At 52.8% G+C, this 20352-nt stretch overlaps 9 protein-coding genes across 9 annotated transcripts; 6 read left to right on the top strand and 3 right to left on the bottom strand.

Moving 5' to 3' along the window:
• Positions 1-202: 202 nt before the first annotated feature.
• On the top strand, positions 203-3728 carry N7498_008032 (uncharacterized protein; the record flags this gene model as incomplete). The annotated part of the gene is made up of 3 exons (XM_058455094.1): positions 203-2383; positions 2433-2727; positions 2776-3728. 3 exons carry the CDS (start codon positions 203-205, stop codon positions 3726-3728), a joined length of 3429 nt encoding a protein of 1142 aa, XP_058305082.1.
• A 707-nt stretch (positions 3729-4435) lies between these two features.
• Positions 4436-5017, top strand: N7498_008031 (uncharacterized protein; the record flags this gene model as incomplete). The annotated part of the gene is made up of 2 exons (XM_058455093.1): positions 4436-4559; positions 4635-5017. 2 exons carry the CDS (start codon positions 4436-4438, stop codon positions 5015-5017), a joined length of 507 nt encoding a protein of 168 aa, XP_058305081.1.
• A 49-nt stretch (positions 5018-5066) lies between these two features.
• On the top strand, positions 5067-8103 carry N7498_008030 (phosphatidate phosphatase App1 family protein; the record flags this gene model as incomplete). Its single annotated transcript, XM_058455092.1, has 2 exons — positions 5067-5158; positions 5181-8103. The coding sequence occupies 2 exons, from the start codon at positions 5067-5069 to the stop codon at positions 8101-8103; spliced, it is 3015 nt and encodes a 1004-aa protein (XP_058305080.1).
• Positions 8104-8453: 350 nt separating this feature from the next.
• Positions 8454-10233, top strand: N7498_008029 (acyl-CoA dehydrogenase family protein; the record flags this gene model as incomplete). Its single annotated transcript, XM_058455091.1, has 4 exons — positions 8454-9063; positions 9147-9372; positions 9417-9785; positions 9897-10233. 4 exons carry the CDS (start codon positions 8454-8456, stop codon positions 10231-10233), a joined length of 1542 nt encoding a protein of 513 aa, XP_058305079.1.
• Positions 10234-10683: 450 nt separating this feature from the next.
• On the top strand, positions 10684-11795 carry N7498_008028 (proteasome inhibitor PI31 family protein; the record flags this gene model as incomplete). The annotated part of the gene is made up of 2 exons (XM_058455090.1): positions 10684-10858; positions 10915-11795. The coding sequence occupies 2 exons, from the start codon at positions 10684-10686 to the stop codon at positions 11793-11795; spliced, it is 1056 nt and encodes a 351-aa protein (XP_058305078.1).
• A 305-nt stretch (positions 11796-12100) lies between these two features.
• Positions 12101-13671, top strand: N7498_008027 (serine/threonine-protein phosphatase). The gene is made up of 6 exons (XM_058455089.1): positions 12101-12398; positions 12459-12500; positions 12584-12689; positions 12743-13276; positions 13331-13403; positions 13453-13671. Exons 1-6 carry the CDS (start codon positions 12237-12239, stop codon positions 13523-13525), a joined length of 990 nt encoding a protein of 329 aa, XP_058305077.1. The 5' UTR covers positions 12101-12236; the 3' UTR covers positions 13526-13671.
• Positions 13672-14046: 375 nt separating this feature from the next.
• Positions 14047-15021, bottom strand: N7498_008026 (uncharacterized protein; the record flags this gene model as incomplete). Its single annotated transcript, XM_058455088.1, has 1 exon — positions 14047-15021. The coding sequence occupies one exon, from the start codon at positions 15019-15021 to the stop codon at positions 14047-14049; it is 975 nt and encodes a 324-aa protein (XP_058305076.1).
• Positions 15022-15802: 781 nt separating this feature from the next.
• N7498_008025 (putative homogentisate 1,2-dioxygenase) lies at positions 15803-17571 on the bottom strand (the record flags this gene model as incomplete). Its single annotated transcript, XM_058455087.1, has 7 exons — positions 15803-16053; positions 16101-16223; positions 16287-16449; positions 16498-17100; positions 17152-17326; positions 17380-17402; positions 17452-17571. 7 exons carry the CDS (start codon positions 17569-17571, stop codon positions 15803-15805), a joined length of 1458 nt encoding a protein of 485 aa, XP_058305075.1.
• Positions 17572-18214: 643 nt separating this feature from the next.
• Positions 18215-19975, bottom strand: N7498_008024 (uncharacterized protein; the record flags this gene model as incomplete). Its single annotated transcript, XM_058455086.1, has 6 exons — positions 18215-18793; positions 18842-19183; positions 19231-19412; positions 19466-19513; positions 19570-19739; positions 19794-19975. 6 exons carry the CDS (start codon positions 19973-19975, stop codon positions 18215-18217), a joined length of 1503 nt encoding a protein of 500 aa, XP_058305074.1.
• Between the last annotated feature and the right edge of the window lie 377 nt (positions 19976-20352).

Raw genomic sequence — 20352 nt, 5'->3', positions numbered from 1 at the left:
ATGGGGTCCATTCCCCGAGGCAAGTGATGAACTGGACTTAAGAAAGCCCTTCTGCCAGGTCTTTTTTCGGGAAGAAAGGGTGCAGATCGGACTCAGTGGTATTATTTAAGATATATTACATTTTTTCAATCCACGGGTAGAGTGTGCTTTGATTAATTTTCTCTCCATATAGAGAGGCTATCGATTTTCTTTTTCACTCATCATGTGTCCCATCAGTGAAATCGACGGAGGCCCTGCCCCTGTGAAACCGCAGACCGTCGTACATCAGTTCGAAGCGGTTGTTCAACAGCACCCTGAACAGCTCGCTGCCGTTTGCAGTCACCAGCAGCCAGAGTTGTATGGTCTCGGTAACCCAAGGACAACTGACGGTGAGGGTCTGAGATGGACATATAGCACATTGCATCGCGTTATCCAGACTATCACGACACACCTAAGCTCTCGTGGCTTGGGAGCCGGCACGACGTTCTTCCTATTTTGTCAAAATCGCATCGAGTATGTGTTGGCAACCCTAGCCGCCTACTACCTCGGCCATACCCACGTTCCCATCAACCCCGAGGGCCTTTCCAGCTTGGATGATGTTCAATATATGCTAGATACGGCGCGGAAAGCTCACACTGAACAAAAAGTCATAGTTCTTGCTACTGCCGATATTGCAAGAACTATCGATGGATTAGATGTGCCGCAAGATGCGGTCAAGATCGCACTAGATGGGGACGCCTTGGGCTGGATTCCATTCAAAAAATTGATGGAGCCAATCGACGGCGAAGCGCCCATCACCGGGGAGCCAGCAGAGTCGATACTATTTACCAGCGGCACAACCTCTCGTCCGAAAGGCTGCCTAATATCGATAGACAGATGGTTCAGCTCGCTTCCCGAGGTGATGAGCTTGGGACGCCTCGAACCAGGGGACGTTATGGCGACACTTTTGCCCGGCTATCATGCCTTTGGTCACATATGCACCATCATGCCCCTACTCCGCGGGAGCTGTGTGGTCATCGCAGCGCCCAAGTTCGAGCTCCGTGCTGCCGCACGCGCGATTGTCCAGGAACGCTGTACGTTTTTGGGGCTGGTAGGCACGATGGTTCATAGTCTAATCGAGGTCTTGTCTTCGATGGAGACGACAAGTCTCAAGACAATTGTGTTTGGTGGCATGGTCCTCTCTCCTGCGTTAGTCCAGACCTGCTTCGACAAATTTGGCCTCTCCAGCATCGAGAACCTCTACGGCATGACGGAGGGAGTCTTTTCTTCGACGGGTCCTGTCTCGAGTGTGGATCCTATTAAGGACGGCAACAGTCTGTCCATTGGAAGGCCAGTCCCAGGCCTCACTATGCGCGTTTGCAACCCGCACGATCGCGTGCCAGTTCCCCGTGGTACCGTTGGCGAGCTCCATGTGTCCGGGTATACCACGGTACAAGGGTATCTGAGCGGCCAAATCGACGATTTCTACGAAGAAGACGACCGCATATGGTTCATCACGGGCGATGCCGCCATATTGGATCAGGTTGGTCGACTATTCGTTATTGGCCGGTATAAAGACACAATTATCCGGGGAGGTGAAAACATCGCCCCGGCGAGGATCGAAGCTGTCCTGGCCCAGACACCCGCCCTTGAAGCTATGCAGCCGCAGGTGGTAAGGAAACAGGATCCGTTTGCCGGCGAGGTGCCTGTGGCTGTTGTAAAAGGGCAGCCTAGCAGCGAGCAGATTAAGCTGCTGCAAGACACTGTTCGATCCGCGCTAGGAACTATCCATGTGCCGACGGCAGTCATCCCAACGCAGACGCTAGGTATTGAGGAGCACCCGCGAACAAGCTCTGGAAAGATTGACAAAAGGAAACTGACTGAATTGGTGGCTTCGCACTACCATCCAACGCCCAGCGCGACTGCAGCGACCTCGGTCGACTGGCGAACATCGGTCGCCACAGCATGGGCGCAAATTCTAGGCCTGTCGCCTGCGCAACTCGAGTTGCATACGCCTTTAAGTCATTTGGCAGATAGCATTCTCATGTTGACGGCCCGGGACCGCATTCGCAAGGACACCGGGCAAGCGGTCCCGCTGGACGCATGGATGGAAACCGAAACCCTTGCTGATCAGATTGATCTGTTGACGGCCAAAGCTGGACTTGTATCCTCAACCAACAAAGCACTCTCATTAGCGCAAGGGTCTCCGGACGTGGACGACATGGTCCATCTGGGAGGTAGTGCGGCCTTGTTCCAATCAACCAAGATCGCAGTCCAAGAGGCCATCACTCCATTTGGCTTGGGTTGGCAAGATGTGCAGGAAATTTTCCCTTGCTCTGACTTTATTCAGATCATTTGCAAGTCGATGGCTGTCAACACATGGAACATCCGGACCACGGTGGTCTCCCACTCTGCCAGCGTCGAGGTAAATTGTCCCCATCTAGTGGAAGGTACATGCCCTAATATCCGCATAGTCAATGCGTAATGCCATTGAAGCAGCACTCGTAGTGAATCCCGTCTTGCTCTCCTTCGTCGTGGTAAATACCGGTCGTCTGGGCCCCCATCTAGGCCTTTATGTATCCCTCCGCCAGACTCGCAACGTCCTCGACTGGTGTATTGAGGATTATGGGACCGTCGACACGCTCGATGAAGTGCGTTTGTTGACTATGAACTATCCTTATTCGGATCATACCAAGCTGCCAGGCCCTCTCTTCCGCGCTTTACTAGTCTTTGTGCGCGAAACTAGGTCAGCTGTGGCCATTACCAATAGTGAGTGATTTTTTTTTCGTTTTCGACAGAGGCTAACAACGGGACTAGTAAGTCATGCTGTGCTGGACAAAACTTCCCACCAACACTTCTTCGAAGATGTGAGCCGCGCTCTAAACGGCGAGACCCTTTCCCCCCATATCAGTTATAAAGAATGGGCCGACGAGTATCACCTTCTGCGCAAATCTCCCTCCGCTGAGAACGCCATCGCATTCCATGCCAATTACCTGCGCGACCTGAAAGAACATTACCACGTCCTCTGGCCACATCCAACCCACCAGCTGGTAGTCACACCCGAACGCAACCATCTAGATGGCCATCTAGTGACCTTCCCAGCGCCCGCACTGGTTCATCTCTGCCAGACTCATTCCTTCTTGACGCCGTCTGTGGTCATAAAATCCGCCCTGGCTTTACTGGTCATCTCCCGGACCAACCACTCCCACGCCTTCTTCCTCAGTTTCGAAGGGGCCCGGTCCAAGTTCCCCTTCGCTGTAGGCCGACGTGCCGCAGACGACGTTATGGACGTGGCCGGTCCAGTCTTCAATGTAGTTGGGAATCTCGTGGCTTTCCAACCAGAGGTAACAGTACTCGACTTCCTCAACCGCATGCAACAGGATCAGAACCAACTCAGCCAGTACGCAACCGTGCCCTGGCGAGAAGTCCTGCCTCGAATCGGCTGTACAGAGGAAGCTTTTAGTCTGGCAGCAGAGAGTCTTCTCTATAACTGGATGCCCGGGCTCAGCGCTCTGGCGGCGGGCGGAGCCCCCTTTGAGAAGATGAGGATGATGCAAGTGCACATCCGGGCTAAACTGGGGATGTTAATGAATGCGGCCATGACTCAGGATGGAACTGGCGTGGTATTCTTTTTGCAGGGATCGTTGGCTAATCGGTCAACCTTGTGGACTGAGCGGTTCGGCGAGGAGTTGAAGAATATTTGTCTTTGGCTTGCTGCAGAACAATCTTGGTCAATGCAGCTGGAGAATTTTGTGCATTCAATTTGGTAGACTCCAGGGAGCTGTATGCAAAGGCTTGACAACGTGACGATTCTTGATCTTGGACCCGCGGGACGGGTGAGTGCCAGGGTCTACTCGGAGGTTGGTTGCCAGAGCCCTATATCCCGTCTACGGACGTAGCTGAGATAGCTTCATCATCAATCCGTACACAACCTCAGCCTTGCGTTCCGTTTTCTCCTTACTTCGTAACAGCGATGGAAAAAGTACGAAAAAGTACCAAGCCTGCGCGAGGTCGGCAAGGTTGCCTCAAGCGGGCGATAGGCGTAATTGGCGCGTCATGATTATCCCTACTACATACTATATATATATAGGATATCCGCTGTACTTACGACGAATCCAAGGCTCAAGTGATTCAGACTCTTAAATATCTCCCACTTTTTCTTGACATCCCTAGCTGACCTAAGATCCTTTCCTAAACCATTATGCCTGGAGAATTTCCTGGAGAATTTCCTGGAGAATTTCCTGGAGAACTTCCTGCCGCGACGCCAATGTACCGATATCAAGGATTCGAACAATGCATGGAGATTATAGACAAGGCATGCGAGCGTTATGAGTATGAAGAGACCAGCAATCCTTACGTATTTTTTTATGATGTGGATGAGCGTTCCTTCCTCGAGTACTTCGAAAACTTCCCAAATCATCCGTTCGCAAGTCGCTGGTCGATTTACTACTTCACTTCTTCAACGCTTTTGTTTAATATGTCTTTAACAACTGGGGTGCACTCAACCGCGCAAGGGGCGTTCGTCAAGGCTTTCAGTATCTGGCAAGATAAGCAGAGAAGCCACCTCCGATCTACTGCGGATAAGAGTATTAAAGGGGCCAGTAGGTCAAAAAAACCAGACGCCTCTTGGAGACCAGCAGATCTGCCAAGTTCTAGGAGTGAAAAATGGCCAACAGTGGCTATTGAAGTTCAGTGGTCGGAAACGCGAGCAAAACTTAAGGCAGACGCGAAGTTCTGGCTTGACGAGTCGAAGGGCGATGTCAGTGTGGTCATTACGGTTTCTATCAGTTCCAACGGCAAGATCTCCATCGAAAGATGGAATCTAAGCCAACAATCTGGAGATCCTTTCCCTACTCAAACCATGGCAATCGAGCGACTCCCTGATGGTCCCAGGATCACCGGCGAGATGAAAGTCAACTTTTGCGACATTTTCCTTCGCGATAAGCAGGCTGCGGAGTCTGACTTTGAGATTTCACATGATAACTTGATCGAAATGGCCGATGATGTGTGGCTTGAACTGGATCTATGGAACGCCGCTCGACGTGGGAGCACGCCTTAGTGCGCTGGGTGTGAAACAATCGATCAAGCGTCGGGGCCAGACTGGCGTCATGGCTGATCCGCGCCCCGCAGCAACAGTAGAACGTCCAGCCCTTCCAACTTGCTCCTCTCTGCATATTCTTAGCGTTTTTGCACGCCTCATGTGAGTATTCCACGTCTTCAAGGTGTCTTAATATCGACTCATCGTGTCAGTCTAAACCTCCAGTCTATTCTTGCTTGAACCTCCGACGGGTCCAGTCGTTCCCACAGAATCACCACCAACCGGCTTCGCTGGGACTACCCGAGACCCTGGCGCCCAAACCTCGATCCCGCTGGTCAATCGCTCGCTTCAAACCCTTCGTGTTCAGACGTCCACCCCCTGTCGCTCACCCCTCGAACCCCTCTCTGGCCCGTCGCGAGCCCAGACCTGGCAGACTCTCCAGCCTCCTCCGCATCCTCGTCGGACCTTTTGCAACACGTAGAGCTCAGAACCGTCTCTGGAACTTCCGCCACGAGACCCTCCCCTCGTTCCGCCACCGTGCACAGTCGCGACTCTACCAAGCCATCGTCAAGCGGCAGGAGCGGCTTGCGGCCCGTCATCGCAGACTCGGCGGCGGTTTCGTTGCCTATCTCCTTGGGCCGCGGCGACGGTTGCGGGGCGGGAGAGTCGCTGCAGGTGCCTGGGGACAACGTATCCGAGCTATTCGCGGGCCTGTCGACGGGTCGAAAGATGCTGTGAGAGCCCCGATGGCTCAGTCTGGACTTTCGTCAACACGGGGTGCGGGGAGTGGTGACGGCGCTGGTGGTCGTCGGCGCAAGGTCTACGAGTATTTCAAGGCGGCGAATGAGTTGCGCCAGGCGTATCAGTCACAATGGAGCTCGCAGAGGAATGAATACAGCGGTGAGAATTACTACAATACCCCCGGCGCCTTTCCAGACGTGGAGATTGCACGCTCTGGCGACGAGGAGATGGTGCTTTTCCCTAGTTATGCGAGACGTTTGACACCCAAGCCAAAGCAGCATGGTGAAGCACCTTCACGCCGTGATTCTTGGTCGCGTGAACTCGATGAATACCATGGCGTGGATAATGAGCGTGATTCGCTGGACCACGCAGAGGCCGAAGATGCGGTCGTGGATGTTGACGTGCGTGGCTGGATCTATGCACCTGGTCGAGAACCGATGAGCAAGAAGCACCGCCTGATGATCACGCTGGCTCGGCAGCTGAGCGGCGTTCAAGCTCCTGTCGCAAACAATGCACAGAGCTCCTCAGCAAGCAAGGGCGAAGACGAGTACGTGAATAAGGAGATGAAGACTCTGGTTGACACTGCGGAGAAAGATGCCGACCAGGCCTGGAAGAGCTCCAATGTCGATCGGTCCCGAAACACCAACCAACAAACGCCTTTGAGTAAGGATGAAATGACTATGGCCAACGCACAGCTGATGGAAAGACTTCGTCCGTTCTTGACGAATCCTATTGCTGGCTTGGGCGTCATGGCCTTCTTCTTCAACGAGGAGCAGAGTGTGTCACGAACCCTTCAGACAGACGAGTCAGGGCATTTCATTCTACGTGCGCCACTGCCCTTCGTCCCAACTCACGTACGGGTGCTGGCCTCAGAGGACCTATGTGCTGCAAAACCGATCCAGCTTATTGAACCGGTGGGCATCAGCGTGATCAGCGACATTGATGACACCGTCAAGCATTCCGCCATTTCTAGCGGCGCCAAAGAAATGTTCCGCAACACGTTCGTTCGCGACCTGGGCGAACTGGCCGTCAACGGAGTTAGTGACTGGTATCAAGAGCTGGCCAAGCGGAACGTGGACTTCCACTATGTTTCCAACGCTCCATGGCAACTATATCCCCTGCTGGAGAAATACTTCAAACTCGTCGGACTGCCTCCTGGCTCCTTCCATCTCAAGGCTTACTCTGGCATGCTGCAAGGTATCTTTGAACCTACCGCCGAGAGGAAGCGAGGCTCGCTCGAGCAGCTCTTGCGAGACTTTCCTGAACGCAAGTTCATATTGGTTGGTGACAGCGGCGAAGCTGACCTGGAGGTCTACACCGACATTGTACTAGCCAACCCTGGCCGGATCCTGGGGATCTTTATTCGGGATGTCACGACTACAGATAGAAAGCCTTTCTTCGACCAGTCGGTCGGACGTTTTGAAGAGGCTGGTCGCAGCCGCAGCACTCCGCAGCTGGTGGATCACTCAGACTCCCAACCCAACAGGCCTGCTTTACCGCCTCGCCGGGCCCGAGAAACATCATCTACTGCAGATGACACGAAGAGCGTAGACGACGTTCAATTAATCGATTTACGAGATGAAGAGGAACAGAAGCCTGCGGCTCCTGAGGTTCCCATGTCTACGAAGCCGCGTGTACCTCCCACGAAGCCACCCAAGCCATCTTCATTACGCACAGCGGCAGCACCAGGAGACAGTCAATTTTCATCCGGCAAGGCGACACCGCCGCCCCCGCCAATCCGCCGAAAGGCCGTTCCTGCTTTGCCCCCTCGACGATCCTCCGCCCAGACGGATTCCTTGATCGACCTTGAGCCATCTCCACCGATATCTCGAAGCGATACCGAGCCACTCACGAACGAGATGTATCCGCGCGAGACCGCAGATACACAGGCCGGGCAAGCGCGCTTGAAACAACCTCCTCCTGTGCCTCCGCCGCGACGCAACAACACGTCTTCACCAATGACCAGCTCTGCATCCAGCGCAACAACTACCTCTCGTCCTTCACCGCAGCCACCGGCAAAGCCATCATACCTACCATCATACCCAGTGTCTGCAGCTCAGGCTGCCCTGCAATATGCCACCGAGCGACTCAATCTGTCTTCCTCACCTTCCACAGGACTGCGAAAGGCCGCATCTAACCAGTCTTTGGGACGCAAGACCACTGAATCCACTATGGCACCTGTACCGCTTCCCAACAAGCGCGAGGAACTATGGCGACGTCGCTGGGAGCGTGCAACCGAAACCCTTCAAAAGCAAAACGTTGTCCTGGGCAGTTGGCGCGTTGGAAGCGATGCGCAGCCGGTGTGCGTGTGGTTGGTGGACGAAGCACTAAAGGAGATGAAGGCGGGTGCTGGACGCCGGCCGTAGTTGCATAGGCTTCAAGGGCGTCCCGGGATTAGGATAGACTGCTTGTACATAGTCCTAGAGCATCTATACCATTTCTATCCGTATTATCTGGGCCTAAGTCTGAGGTTGGTTGCACAGCACTAGACGTATAATGACGCAATTATATCAAATCAAAATAGTAGAAAAGCGACTCAAAAATGAACCTCGGATGATGGGAAGATTGTGAAGTGTCGGGCCTCGGCTGACATTCGTTGCACTGTGATTGGCAACCTCAAGTCCGGAAATCCGGGGTATGCAACGCCTACTCCATTTCCACCTTTCCAAGCTTCCTTTTCCTCTTTCTGCACACATCTTCCTTAGACCGATCCAATATGCCTTCACAAACGCTCACCCGTGCCGAGGTGGCCAAGCACAACACCGAGGACTCCCTCTGGTGCATCATCGACCACAACGTTTATGACCTCACCGATTTCATCGATGCCCACCCCGGCGGCGGTGTCGTGCTCGCCCAGGTCGCCGGCCAGGATGCCACAACCGACTTCTACAACCTACATCGCCAGGAGGTGCTCGAGAAGTACCGTGATCAGTTGTGTATCGGCACCATCGAGGGCGAGAAACCCGAGGTTATCCAGCCCGTGCCCGGCGCCTTGAGCCCTGTCCCATACGCGGAGCCGCTTTGGTTGCGCCCGCAGTTTAAGAGTCCCTACTACAAGGAAAGCCATCGCCGTCTACAAAAGGCTATTCGCGAGTTTACCGATCGCTATGTTACACCTGAGGCGCAGGCGAAAGAGGCCGACGGCACTTACATCAGTCAGGAGCTGATTGACCGTATGGCGGAGACGAATGTTCTGGCTATGCGCCTCGGTCCCGGAAAGCATCTGCATGGCCGCCAGTTGTTGGGTGGGGCTGTGGATGGGAAGGAATTCGATTATCTGCACGACATGATTGTTACGCAGGAGTTGGTTCGTGCCAATGCGCGAGGTGAATTTTTTTTTTTTTTTTTTTTTTTTTGGTTTATCTCAAATGAGGCGATATTCTAGATGATATTCTAACCTTTGTTATAGGCTTCCAGGACGGTAACATGGCTGGCATGGCCATCAGTCTTACTGCCGTGCAGCAGTGGCTGAACGACCCCGCCCTCAAAGAGCGGGTCACCGGCGAAGTTTTGTCTGGACAGAAGAAGATGTGTCTTGCCATCACCGAAGCCTTCGCTGGCAGTGATGTCGCTGGCTTGAAGACTACCGCCGAGAAGACCCCTGATGGTAAATACTACATTATCAACGGCACCAAGTAAGTTTACTGTCTATTTTGTGCTGTCCACGCTAACCATCCAGGAAATGGATTACCAACGGCATGTTCGCCGACTATTTCGTGACGGGCTGCAAGACTGAAAAGGGCTTCTCCGTCCTTTTGATCCCGCGCGGCGAGGGTGTTGAGACCAAGCAGATCAAGACCTCATATTCGACTGCCGCCGCAACTGCATTTGTGCAATTTGAGAATGTCAAGGTGCCTGTCCAGAACCTGTTGGGCCAGGAGCACAAGGGTTTCATCGTCATTATGAGCAATTTCAACCACGAGCGCTTCATGATGGTTGCTGCCGTGGTCCGCATGTCGATGACCATCGTGGAAGAATGCTTGAAGTGGTGCAACCAGCGTATCGTCTTTGGCAAGAACCTGGTCTCTCAGCCGGCCATTCGTCAGAAGTGAGTTATCCTGCACCAGCCACAAGGCCCTCTCCACGATCTCCAGAATGACGTTCATAATGACGTTCATAATGACCTCCATAATTAACCTGTATACTAACAATCTGTCAGACTCGCTCGCATGATCTCTCTCACTGAATCTAACCAAGCCTGGCTCGAGTCCATCGCCTACCAAATGTGCAACATGAGCTACGCCGAGCAATCTGCTCACTTGGGTGGCCCTATCGGCCTGCTCAAGTCGCACGCTACTAAGTCCGCGGGCGAGATTGCTGATCACGCCACCAACATCTTCGGCGGCCGTGGTATCACTCAGTCCGGCATGGGCAAGATCGTGGAGATGTTCCATCGCACGTACAAGTTTGATGCCATCCTGGGCGGGACCGAGGAGATTCTAGCGGACCTGGGCGTGCGGCAGGCGATGAAGAAGTTCCCCAAGGCTATGCTGTAGACTTTAGATTGCTTCATAGTACATAAACTCAATACCATTTGCCGTTAATAACTCTGCCCATTTACTATATATCGACTGATTCCCACCATCTAAGTCTTTGCTAGTTCTCCAAATGTTAGCATAGCCCTGTTTAGTTTTAGTGGACAACCACTGCCCTTTTGAGGTGAAATAGGTTCCTGAGCGCTTTTTAAAGGAAGCAAAACCCCACGCTACCAGTTCACGCGTTTTACCACCATCGAATTCAGAAATGCTAGCAATACTCGACTAAAAAATCATACCTTATTTTATCCGACATCAAGAGAGAATGAGGCTCGGTGGATCATCGTTGATCCGCTTATCTCAGCTCCAGGCATCACCTCATCGTCCTGCGGCCGGAAGCTACTCGCCACAAGCAACTGGATCTTTGCAGCTCTTAGATCAAAACTTGAGTGTATCCACACATATTTCACAATGACAAGCACAAATGTCCTGAGCCCGGACCGCATCCTGAGCCTAGCGGCCAAAGCTCTTGGTGAGAAACAACTGAGTGTCAAAACACCCGCTGAAGCTATCGCTCTCATCGGCCATGCCTGCATGGCAGCAGTGGACTTCAGGTTGGTGGGGCTCGGGGAAGATCATAATCTACGTTTGTCTCTCTTTTCTTCTTCGACCATGTCAAGAGGTCATCACTAACTTGCGCAGAAACATCAACAGAGAGTCCCGCCCTTCCCGCAGAATGGAACGCTAACGATACCTTTGCCTTTCGCTACGCGCATGCACAGTCCTCCATGCAATACTTGCTCAAAGTGAGCCGACTTGGCAACAATGCGGTGGTATTTGCACTGGCTCTAGGCGACGATCGCACCAGCTCGTTCGATCTTCCTACCAAAGATTATATCTCCGGGTCTGCTCTCCCGTTGCAGCCCACAGACAATCTCACAGGTGCTCTCCGCGATATTTTCATTTCTCACGCTCGATTGAACGATCTCGTCGGACTTTTCAAGATCAACGTGATCCAGAAACTCGCCCCCGGGCTGTACAAGGAAGGCTACGAGGATTCAAATCAAGCACCTCGTGGACAAACTGGAGCCAGTCGGCCCCGAGATCCCCTCCGAGATGATTTCCCACAACCGGCTCGTCCCTACCCCTTTGATGACCCCTTGGCTGCCGCACCTCGTCGACCCAATCCACCTGGAGACTTTGCCCCGCCCGGGTTCGAGGACGAGTTTGAAATAAATCGCCCTCCGAGAGGATATCCCCCAGGTTTCCCAGGAGGGAGAAGCCCGTATAATATTGGAGACCGAGATCTCTATCCCCCGGGACTTGGGCCTCACGACCCGCTCCGGGGCACCATGGGTCCTGGCTTTGGGTCTGGTGGCGGGATGCACCCGACTTTCCACGATCCTCTTTTCGGAGGATCTGGCGGAGTGGGTGGATATGATCCTCGTGCACCACCTGGAGCGAGATACGATCCTCCTGGACCGGGTCAGCCACCGATGGGCGGTAACCGAGGACCCTTCGGTGGAGGATCGGGCGGCGGCTTTGGTGGCTTTGGGGGTGGCTTTGGCGGCGACATTATCTGAGCCTCAACAAAACCAGGGAAACCAGGGAAACCGTCTCCGAAACGAATTTATGACCATTCGATAATGAAATATGATATGAAATTGTAAATAGTAAAATCGTGGCACAGGATATCTCCTTGTACAGTAAAACCTACCTGAAGTATAGCTCGAAGCGGTGTGGCTCAAGCAGAGTGGCGCAAACTCACCTCCAAACTTGCTCTTCCCGCATCTCCCCATCTCTTTCTCCCCTTGTTCCTCTCCCACCTCCCCAGCCTCTCATCCCTTGAGTTAGTTGGGAATCTTGTCACGGCTATCTGTTTTTGACTCCGTCACCTCCTTTCTTTTTACTTCGTTTTATCCTCGATTTCCCTCGCAATCTAGGTGCTCGTTTCGCACGAGACCGCCCCTCCCCTCCCAGCTGGCCCCTCCTCCCCCCTGTTCCAATCGCCAGCTGTGCCCACCATGGACAACAACATGGAAATCGATACTGCACGGTCGCCCGAGCCGCACCACCTCTCGCCCACAAGCGACCCCGGCTCCATACCCACCTTGGATGGCTGGATCGAGAGTTTGATGACGTGCAAGCAATTAGCGGAGGAGGATGTGCGACGACTTTGCGATCGGGTGGGTCCCTTTGCTGGATCGTTTCTGCAGGAACCGAATTGATGATTTTCTGCGTTTCAGGCACGAGAGGTATTGCAGGAGGAATCGAATGTTCAGCCAGTGGTATGTGATGACTCCCGTCTCGCCGGTCGGACCTTGTGGGGGGTCCAAGGCTGGGCCACAGCCCACTGACGATCAAAACATAGAAATGCCCGGTGACGGTTTGCGGTGATATACACGGCCAGTTTCACGATCTAATGGAGCTCTTCCGCATCGGCGGTCCTAACCCTGATACAAACTATCTCTTCATGGGTGCGTTTCGTTTTGTCCGTCGGAATCGTCCCACAACTAACCTCGAGGCCCAGGTGATTATGTCGACCGAGGCTACTATTCCGTCGAGACCGTGACCCTTCTGGTCTGCTTGAAGATTCGTTACCCTCAGCGTATTACCATCCTTCGTGGCAACCACGAATCCCGCCAGATCACCCAGGTGTATGGCTTCTACGACGAGTGCCTGCGCAAATACGGCAACGCCAACGTGTGGAAATATTTCACCGACCTCTTCGACTACCTCCCCCTCACTGCTCTCATTGAAAACCAGATCTTCTGTCTGCATGGTGGACTGAGCCCGTCCATTGACACCCTCGACAACATTCGATCCCTGGACCGCATCCAAGAAGTCCCGCACGAGGGACCCATGTGTGATCTCCTCTGGAGTGATCCCGACGATCGCTGCGGTTGGGGAATTTCTCCTCGCGGTGCGGGATACACATTCGGTCAGGACATTTCGGAGGCGTTCAACCACAACAACGGCTTGACTCTGGTTGCACGGGCGCATCAACTGGTGATGGAGGGATATAACTGGTCACAGGACCGCAACGTGGTGACGATCTTCTCAGGTATTTTTTTTCTCCCGGGATCGCTACTGTGGGGAATAGGACTAACCGATATAGCGCCCAATTACTGTTACCGCTGCGGCAACCAGGCCGCTATTATGGAGATCGACGAGCATTTGAAGTACACATTGTGAGTACATCACTCATCCTTTCCGCTGATCTCTGCTAATTCTGCCCAGTCTACAATTTGATCCTTGCCCCCGAGCGGGAGAACCCATGGTATCGAGGCGCACTCCCGACTACTTCCTGTGATAGATTTCATCGTTGTCCTGCAGAAGGCTACTGGGCTAGCGAAGGAACGGGGCATAAGAACGGGGCATTTGTCCGCTTAATTCTGTATGGTTCGGTGCCTGGCCGTCTGTTGATACCAATCATGAAAATAAAAGACTTTGCGAGACTTCTAACGCCGTACCACCTTACAAGTCATGATCGTAATCACTACTCACCTGGATCTGTGATCGGCATTCGAATCCTATCGAATTGTAGTTTTGGGTGCTGTCTGAATATCCCGGTGAAGCTGTGGACATGTTGACATCACACCGGGTTCGAGTTTAGGGTAAATAGTAAATACAATTACATTTGGATTCAATTGAGATGCAAAGCTAAAAATAAAAATAAAAAGTGAAAGCGTTAGTTTTATCGCTAGGAGGAACCCATTATAATACGCAAACAACACGGATGACGCCAGCCATCAACTCCATCACCGTCAGACATTATCTTACATTATGGACGGTGCCCAGCCAGTTTTAAGACGAAAAGAGCCGAGCACAAGGTCAGGCAAGCTGCATTGCTTCCTCCTTCTCCTGCCTGTTCCAAGCCGCGACAATAACCTGACTCTGCTCGGGAAATGGGGCTGCTACCTCCGTCTTCTCATCGCCCTCGACAGCTCCGATTCGGTAATGCCGCACCTTACTGCTTCCATCGGGAACCCACATGCGCTTGTCCTGGCGGGTAACCAGGAAAATCATTACCACCGTCCAATCAATCGCGAAGTCGAAGACATAAAAACAGGCCTTGGATTGGTACCATGCCGGATTCGTGAGCGGGCGAGGATCCATCCAGCTCGTGCCTGCGCGGAACGAGGCGCCGAGACAAAGGAGTGACCCGACGAGGAGGATGATGAAAGCTCGCGTGTGCCAGGATCCCGCACCCGGGTGCTCGACCGAGCGGAAGCGCGTGAGGATGAGGATCAGGAGGACGATTGGGATAGGCAGGAACGAGACGATGGCGAAGTAGGTCAGCCCGTAGAGCTCGACGTCGCGATCGATACGGTGCGTGTTGGCATTCAGGGAGTACATGCTCTGGATCACGACCGTAATCAACATGATGATCGTGATGACCACGACCACGTAGAGGGCTTTGAATGTCCATGACAATGGCCGAGACCAGCCGAAAGTAGGGAAAGCGGCGCGGAGCATGCGTTGGGCGTAGAGGAGGTTGAGAATGAAGAGGAGGAGCACGCCCGCCGCAACGAAGATCTGGGCTGCGATGGCGAGTGAGATGTTGGCTGGGTAATGCGCCCAAGAGATGCGGATCGCATTGGCGATGACGCGGGACATGCAGAAACCGAATGACACGGCTGATGGAATGAATTTGTGTCCTCGCTTTCGGTTGCGAATGAACAAGGTCATATGGCTAGCGCCAGCGGCGGCGAAGAGGACGAGGAAGACGGCGCAGATGGGGACGTCGAGATCCTTTGTTGGACGACCGCCCAGTGCAGCCGTATGAGGTGCATATGGGCCTCCCATTGCCGCCGGTCGATTATTTCAAGGTTAATACGGCGGTGTGTGGTGTGTTGTTGGAGAGGCTGTATAGATCGGGCGGGCGCAGTTCATCCGCAAAGCACCAGCAGTGTGAGTATCGAGATCTCCAAAAGTGTAAATGTGCAAGGAAACAACCCTGGCAGATCTGCAGAGGTAAGTGAAAGCGAAAGCAAAAGACTATATAACCACCATTTTAGGCTTCGGGCTTAGCGTGGGCCACTTAATCGTAAACAGCGAACAGCGAGTGCCGATTCAAAGGCCCGAGCTGATCGAAAGGGGTGTGAGATTTACGACGTAGGGACCCCTGCTTTTCTGCAGCAATGCACTAGTAGCAACATGGCCGTGTTCAAGGGTCTGTTTCTACCAGTCAACAGCTCAGACCGTCGGGGTCGGAGCTAGTGTGGACGGAGGCCGAAGCCCCGATTCGCCGCGATGTCGGTTTGGGGCTGCGCATCCTGATAGGTCTAGGGGCTGATTCCGATCCCAGTTATTTCCATCACGCTGATGTATATGACAAAGAAAATCGAAGGGATTGGAACCAGAGTCCAAAGTATAGGCTCAGGTAGTACGGAGTGTATTGAGCTTCGGAACGCCGGACTAGGGAATATCTCGGGGAGATTTTTAGAACGATGAGATAATAATTTAGGTAAGTCAATCATCTACAATAATACTATAACGAGGTCAGACAATCCCAGTCAAATGACCGACTGCAGCGATTGAACAAACAAAATCAACCCTGATCACCATATAAGACTTCGTCCTCGTCCTACAGGTTCTTGGTCTTCGCCAGAATCTCCTCGATCTCCTTTGCATGCTTCGAGAAGTTGTCCACGAGACTGTCCCACATCGAGGGCTCGTGCTCGTGCTTCTTGTCGCTGTTCCACGCGTAGTCCGTAATCGTAAACGGCCGACTAGATTCGAACATGAATGCAATCGAGCCCTCGGAGATTTGCATCACCGGCGGCGGGTTATCGCTCGCCGCTTTAAATTCCTCGTAGGCGACGCCGTGCGGGACCACTATCAAGGTTAGCAGGGTTTGGCGAGGGGGATTCAGGTGCGCATACTTCCGCATTCGAACGACACGCTGCCCGGCTTGAACGCGTCACTCCGGCCGCCGTAGTCTCCGTAGATGAGACCCATTAATTCGGAGGCTACATTGCGGTGGTAGTAGGGGGGCCGATAAGTGTCTAGACTTGGTCAGAAAAATGCTTATTTTTCTCGGAGAAATAGAAAAAGAAGCTTAAACTTACGGGACGCAACATCCCATCTCGGAGAAAAGATAAGTAGATCGGCAAGGGGTGCGGCCAGATCGCGCGATTTGGCCGTCAGCACGCAGAAAATACTCGGGTCAATGTGATCAACGGAGATTGAGCCGACATTGACAAATTTGGTCAGGTCGTATTTATAGGGGACCTAGAGAATCAGCTGCATTCTTACTTTCAATCACGGTGGAATCCATACATAATTCCCGTGCCATGCCACCACATCGAATGGATTGTGGTTTTGCGTGCTTTTAAAGAACTTGCCGCCAAGCTTGTACACAATCTCCCAGGGCTCCTGAGCAATCTCGTAATGAGCCTCGGGACTCAAAAAGTCCCGTGCATTGGCCAGTCCGTTAGCGCCCAGCGGTCCCAATTCGGGCAGCTCAAAGCATGAACCCCAGACCTCGAGAATGTAGCCACGCGACGGGCCGTCCGGTAGTTCCACGCGGAAGCGCAGTCCTCGCTGGATGACGACGATCTCTCCGGGCTGGACAAAGAGAGGTCCGAACTCGGTCTGAATGTCTAGGGCGCCCTGTTGCGGGACGATTAGGAATTCACCGTCCGAGTTAACGAATGCTTTCTTTTTCATGCTGGTGTTGGCTGCGTAGACGTGGGTGGCCAGACCCTCGCGCAGGGTGGGCTCGCCCGAACCTGCGATTGTTTTCAATCCCGAGACAAAATCGACCTCGCCACTGGCGGGGATATCGAAAGGGTGCCAGGCCAGCTGGGTCGGGGAGACATGGATGCGGGGGTTGAGTGGTAGAAAGTTGGACTCGGTGTCTTTGTTATCTGGCAGTTCCGTCTATACAAACGGTTAGTATTCAATCCGGCTCATTCCGTGCACAAAACATACGAAACCCTGGTGTGCAACTGCCGGACGAGCACGGTACAGCCACGCCTTTTTGTTAGCATGTCGCGGCGCCACAAACGCAGTGGCAGTCAACTGCTCAGCGTAAAGGCCGAAGCGAACATTGCGGGGGTTATTTTGACCCTGTGGAATGGTACCAGGCACCGCTTCCGATACGAAGCTAATTCGGTGAGCTACATCGGCCAATTTAATCACTAGATGCAGGAGACATACGCATTGCCAAAACCAGATTGGTACTGCGACAGAGGTCAGCAATTGAAAACAATCCGATTGATCGATACATACTTTATAAGGATCGTTGCGCCTTGTTGCAAAGGAAGGGATAGTTGCATCCTTTTGCGTCTCGGCCCAGTGGAAAATCTTCTGATATTCCTTGGGATCAGCGAGGTCACTTGTTGAAGGCATGATGATGTTCTACCGATGGATTGAACCAAAATACCGAGGAGGCTCCTGCGCGGGGCGTGCGTCCTATATACTCTTCAGGAAGGACGGTGGTTCAGGCCGTGGGGTCAGGCTCATGACCACCGAGTATATATCCGATGCCCAGGATATCGGATCCGTGGAGAACTGAAACATCGTCATGGCGGAGCTCATCAGCTGCACGAAGTCCTGGAGATCATGGAATTCGGCATGTCGCGACACTCTCGCTTTGCCGACCTCCCCGGGCGTGGATTGCGATTCGTCGCACGCTGACTGTGGAGAGGCTGGAAAAGTAGACGCTTAAGTTCGCGGTACGCGACCCCACATGAGTCAGGTCTGAGTAACGGCGGAGGCAACGGAGAAAAGCACCTTGGTTGATAACTAACGCATTCACCAACTGCTTTGCTAGGTGTTTGGATGTCGGTGGGTCGCTTGTTCAGCGCTGAGCAAGCGGCCGCGGGAATCGGTGACTCTTCAACTGCCGAGTTACGTAGGAACTGACTACTGTCGGGAGATCATACTCTCAAACCAGCTTCAATGCTAACCTGATCGGAGACATTTATACACGATACAGATTCAAATCAACTTAATGGAGTTCTAGATAAATAGCAACATACATTGTCTTTCGCTAATTGAGAAGGCTGATCCGTCCCGCAGTCAGGGCACCCAGAATCGGAAGATAGACCCCAATTCCAGCTTCCCTGAGCACCTTGCAGTGCTCGACTCGTCGTCGAGCAGCAAATTGTGTCTCGTTAATCTCCTTGGACTCACCCAGAGGCCCATAGGCAAAGCGGCTATCTGCACCCCAAGGTGCCTCTCCCGAGACAAAACTGATCCAGCGCTGTCGCATCTCTTTCCCAACCGCCTGTGCAGCTGGGTTGAATGAGAGATCTACACCATCAAAGAGGAACAGCAGATCCACGGCGTGGTGGGAGCGACTAGATGGCTGCCAGGGATTTGGCTGGTCAATCACATACTTGTAGACGCGTTTGTTGGCGGCTTTCAGCTTTTCCGCGACCATTTCCACTGGAAGCGTGTAGCGTGCATCGTGAACCAAGTCCAAAGCACCAAGCTTCGCGGCTGTTGGTCTATCGGGTACCACATGGTACATTTTGCGAAGCTTCGATCCCCATCGCTCGTCGCTCTCGAATGCGGCCGCTATGGTTTCACCTTCGAGGGTTTCAATACCGTTGCGCCAGATGACAGACTATCATACGGTCAGCTTCAAATCACTCAGGCTTAAGTTTAGACGTACTTCATATTCGGTGTCACCAATCATGAGTTCTTCCACCAGCTCGGGCTTGGTCTCCCAGTTCGCCAGCTCGGGCTCTTCTTGCAACCACATTGTGTTGACCTTGCATTCTTTCAAGGCCTGAATCAATACTTCAACGGAAGACTCTCGTAGCGAGGGCTGATCCAGATTTTGAACCTTCGCTTCCAATGTCTTGATCAGACCGTCCCCTCGCTCTACGGGCAATGGAGACGATAGGTACAAGCTACCTGATGCCAGCACCGCCCTTTTGACGGGAGGACTGGTGATAAGATGCGCATGTGTGTAGATGGCCCCGGCACTCTCACCGGAGAGAGTAATATTGGCCTATACAGCGTTAGTGCGTGAGTGGATGAAGATCGAAGAATACGCACGGGATCACCACCGAAAGATGCTATGTTATTGCGAACCCACTCTATACCGAGTTGCTGATCCTTCAAGGCAAGATTCTTCTCCTTGCCGTCTCCGAAGCTGAAAATATTCAGACGGTAATTGATGGAAACGAAGATAATGGGCTTTCCGGCTTCAATGGAGGCTGCCACAAGCTTGGTTGGATCTAAACGAATGATCAGCATGGATGGAGTTGGTGCTTGAGACACTCATACTCACCGCAAATCTTGGATGCCGCAGAGCAAAAAGTGACAATCTGAGAGCCACCTAAAACTATCAGTTAGTGTCAACATATTTTTAAAAAAAAGCTGGAAGAGACAAACCATGAATCCAGACCAGAACTGGGAGTGGTTGTTTAACGGAAGACACCGACGGACAAGTGATTTCAAGATTCAAACACTCGAATTCGTCCTCCGGCTCTGGAGCAATTTCAAATTCCTCGGGGATACGAAGCAAATGGCGCACATCTATCTCCGCCTGAGGGCATCTCGGTCTAATTATGTGTTAGGACTGGATTTAATCAGGCAGGAAAGTCAAGCTGACATACCCGTATTTGGTCGCATCAACAACAGCTCCCGCAAAATCATTCACCGGTTCAGCCCTTTCAAATCGCGCAGGAATACTGCCGTATTTAATACCTAGATATTGGTGTACAGGCACATGGTCTTCTCGCTGGATGCCCTTGAAAGTGGCATTCAAAGCGGCGTGGTGGACTTCCGGGGGCGCCATGATGTGTATCATGACAATGATAGTATCCTAGGATCCTAGGATCCTGCGACGAGGTCGAAATTGAGAGTAGTGTACCTGGGCACGGCTAATGGTGACCCATCAATTCCCGAGCTGATCAACCCGGATCCATGACCCAACCCACGGTTTCCTACTTTGGATGCGCGTGGGGCCGCGGGGGAACCCACTTGTGGCGCGTGTCTTTGGGCTTCGGCTGCGGATATGGCAATTTGAGGGTTTGACGAGATCATTGCTGAGTTAAAAGTTGATTGTACTAGCACTGACGGATCAGAAAAGCCTTGCAAACACCGGAGAAATGAAGAATAGAGTCAATATGTCGGTTTAATGCCGCGATGAAGTTGTAGAATGCCCGATTGGTC

The sequence above is a fragment of the Penicillium cinerascens genome (genome assembly GCF_028974065.1).
Source record: "Penicillium cinerascens strain IBT 15544 chromosome Unknown scaffold_4_segment0_segment0, whole genome shotgun sequence".
Classification (NCBI taxonomy): domain Eukaryota; kingdom Fungi; phylum Ascomycota; class Eurotiomycetes; order Eurotiales; family Aspergillaceae; genus Penicillium; species Penicillium cinerascens.
Note: the sequence above shows the minus strand (reverse complement) of the source record. Positions and strands in the feature narration are given on the sequence as shown.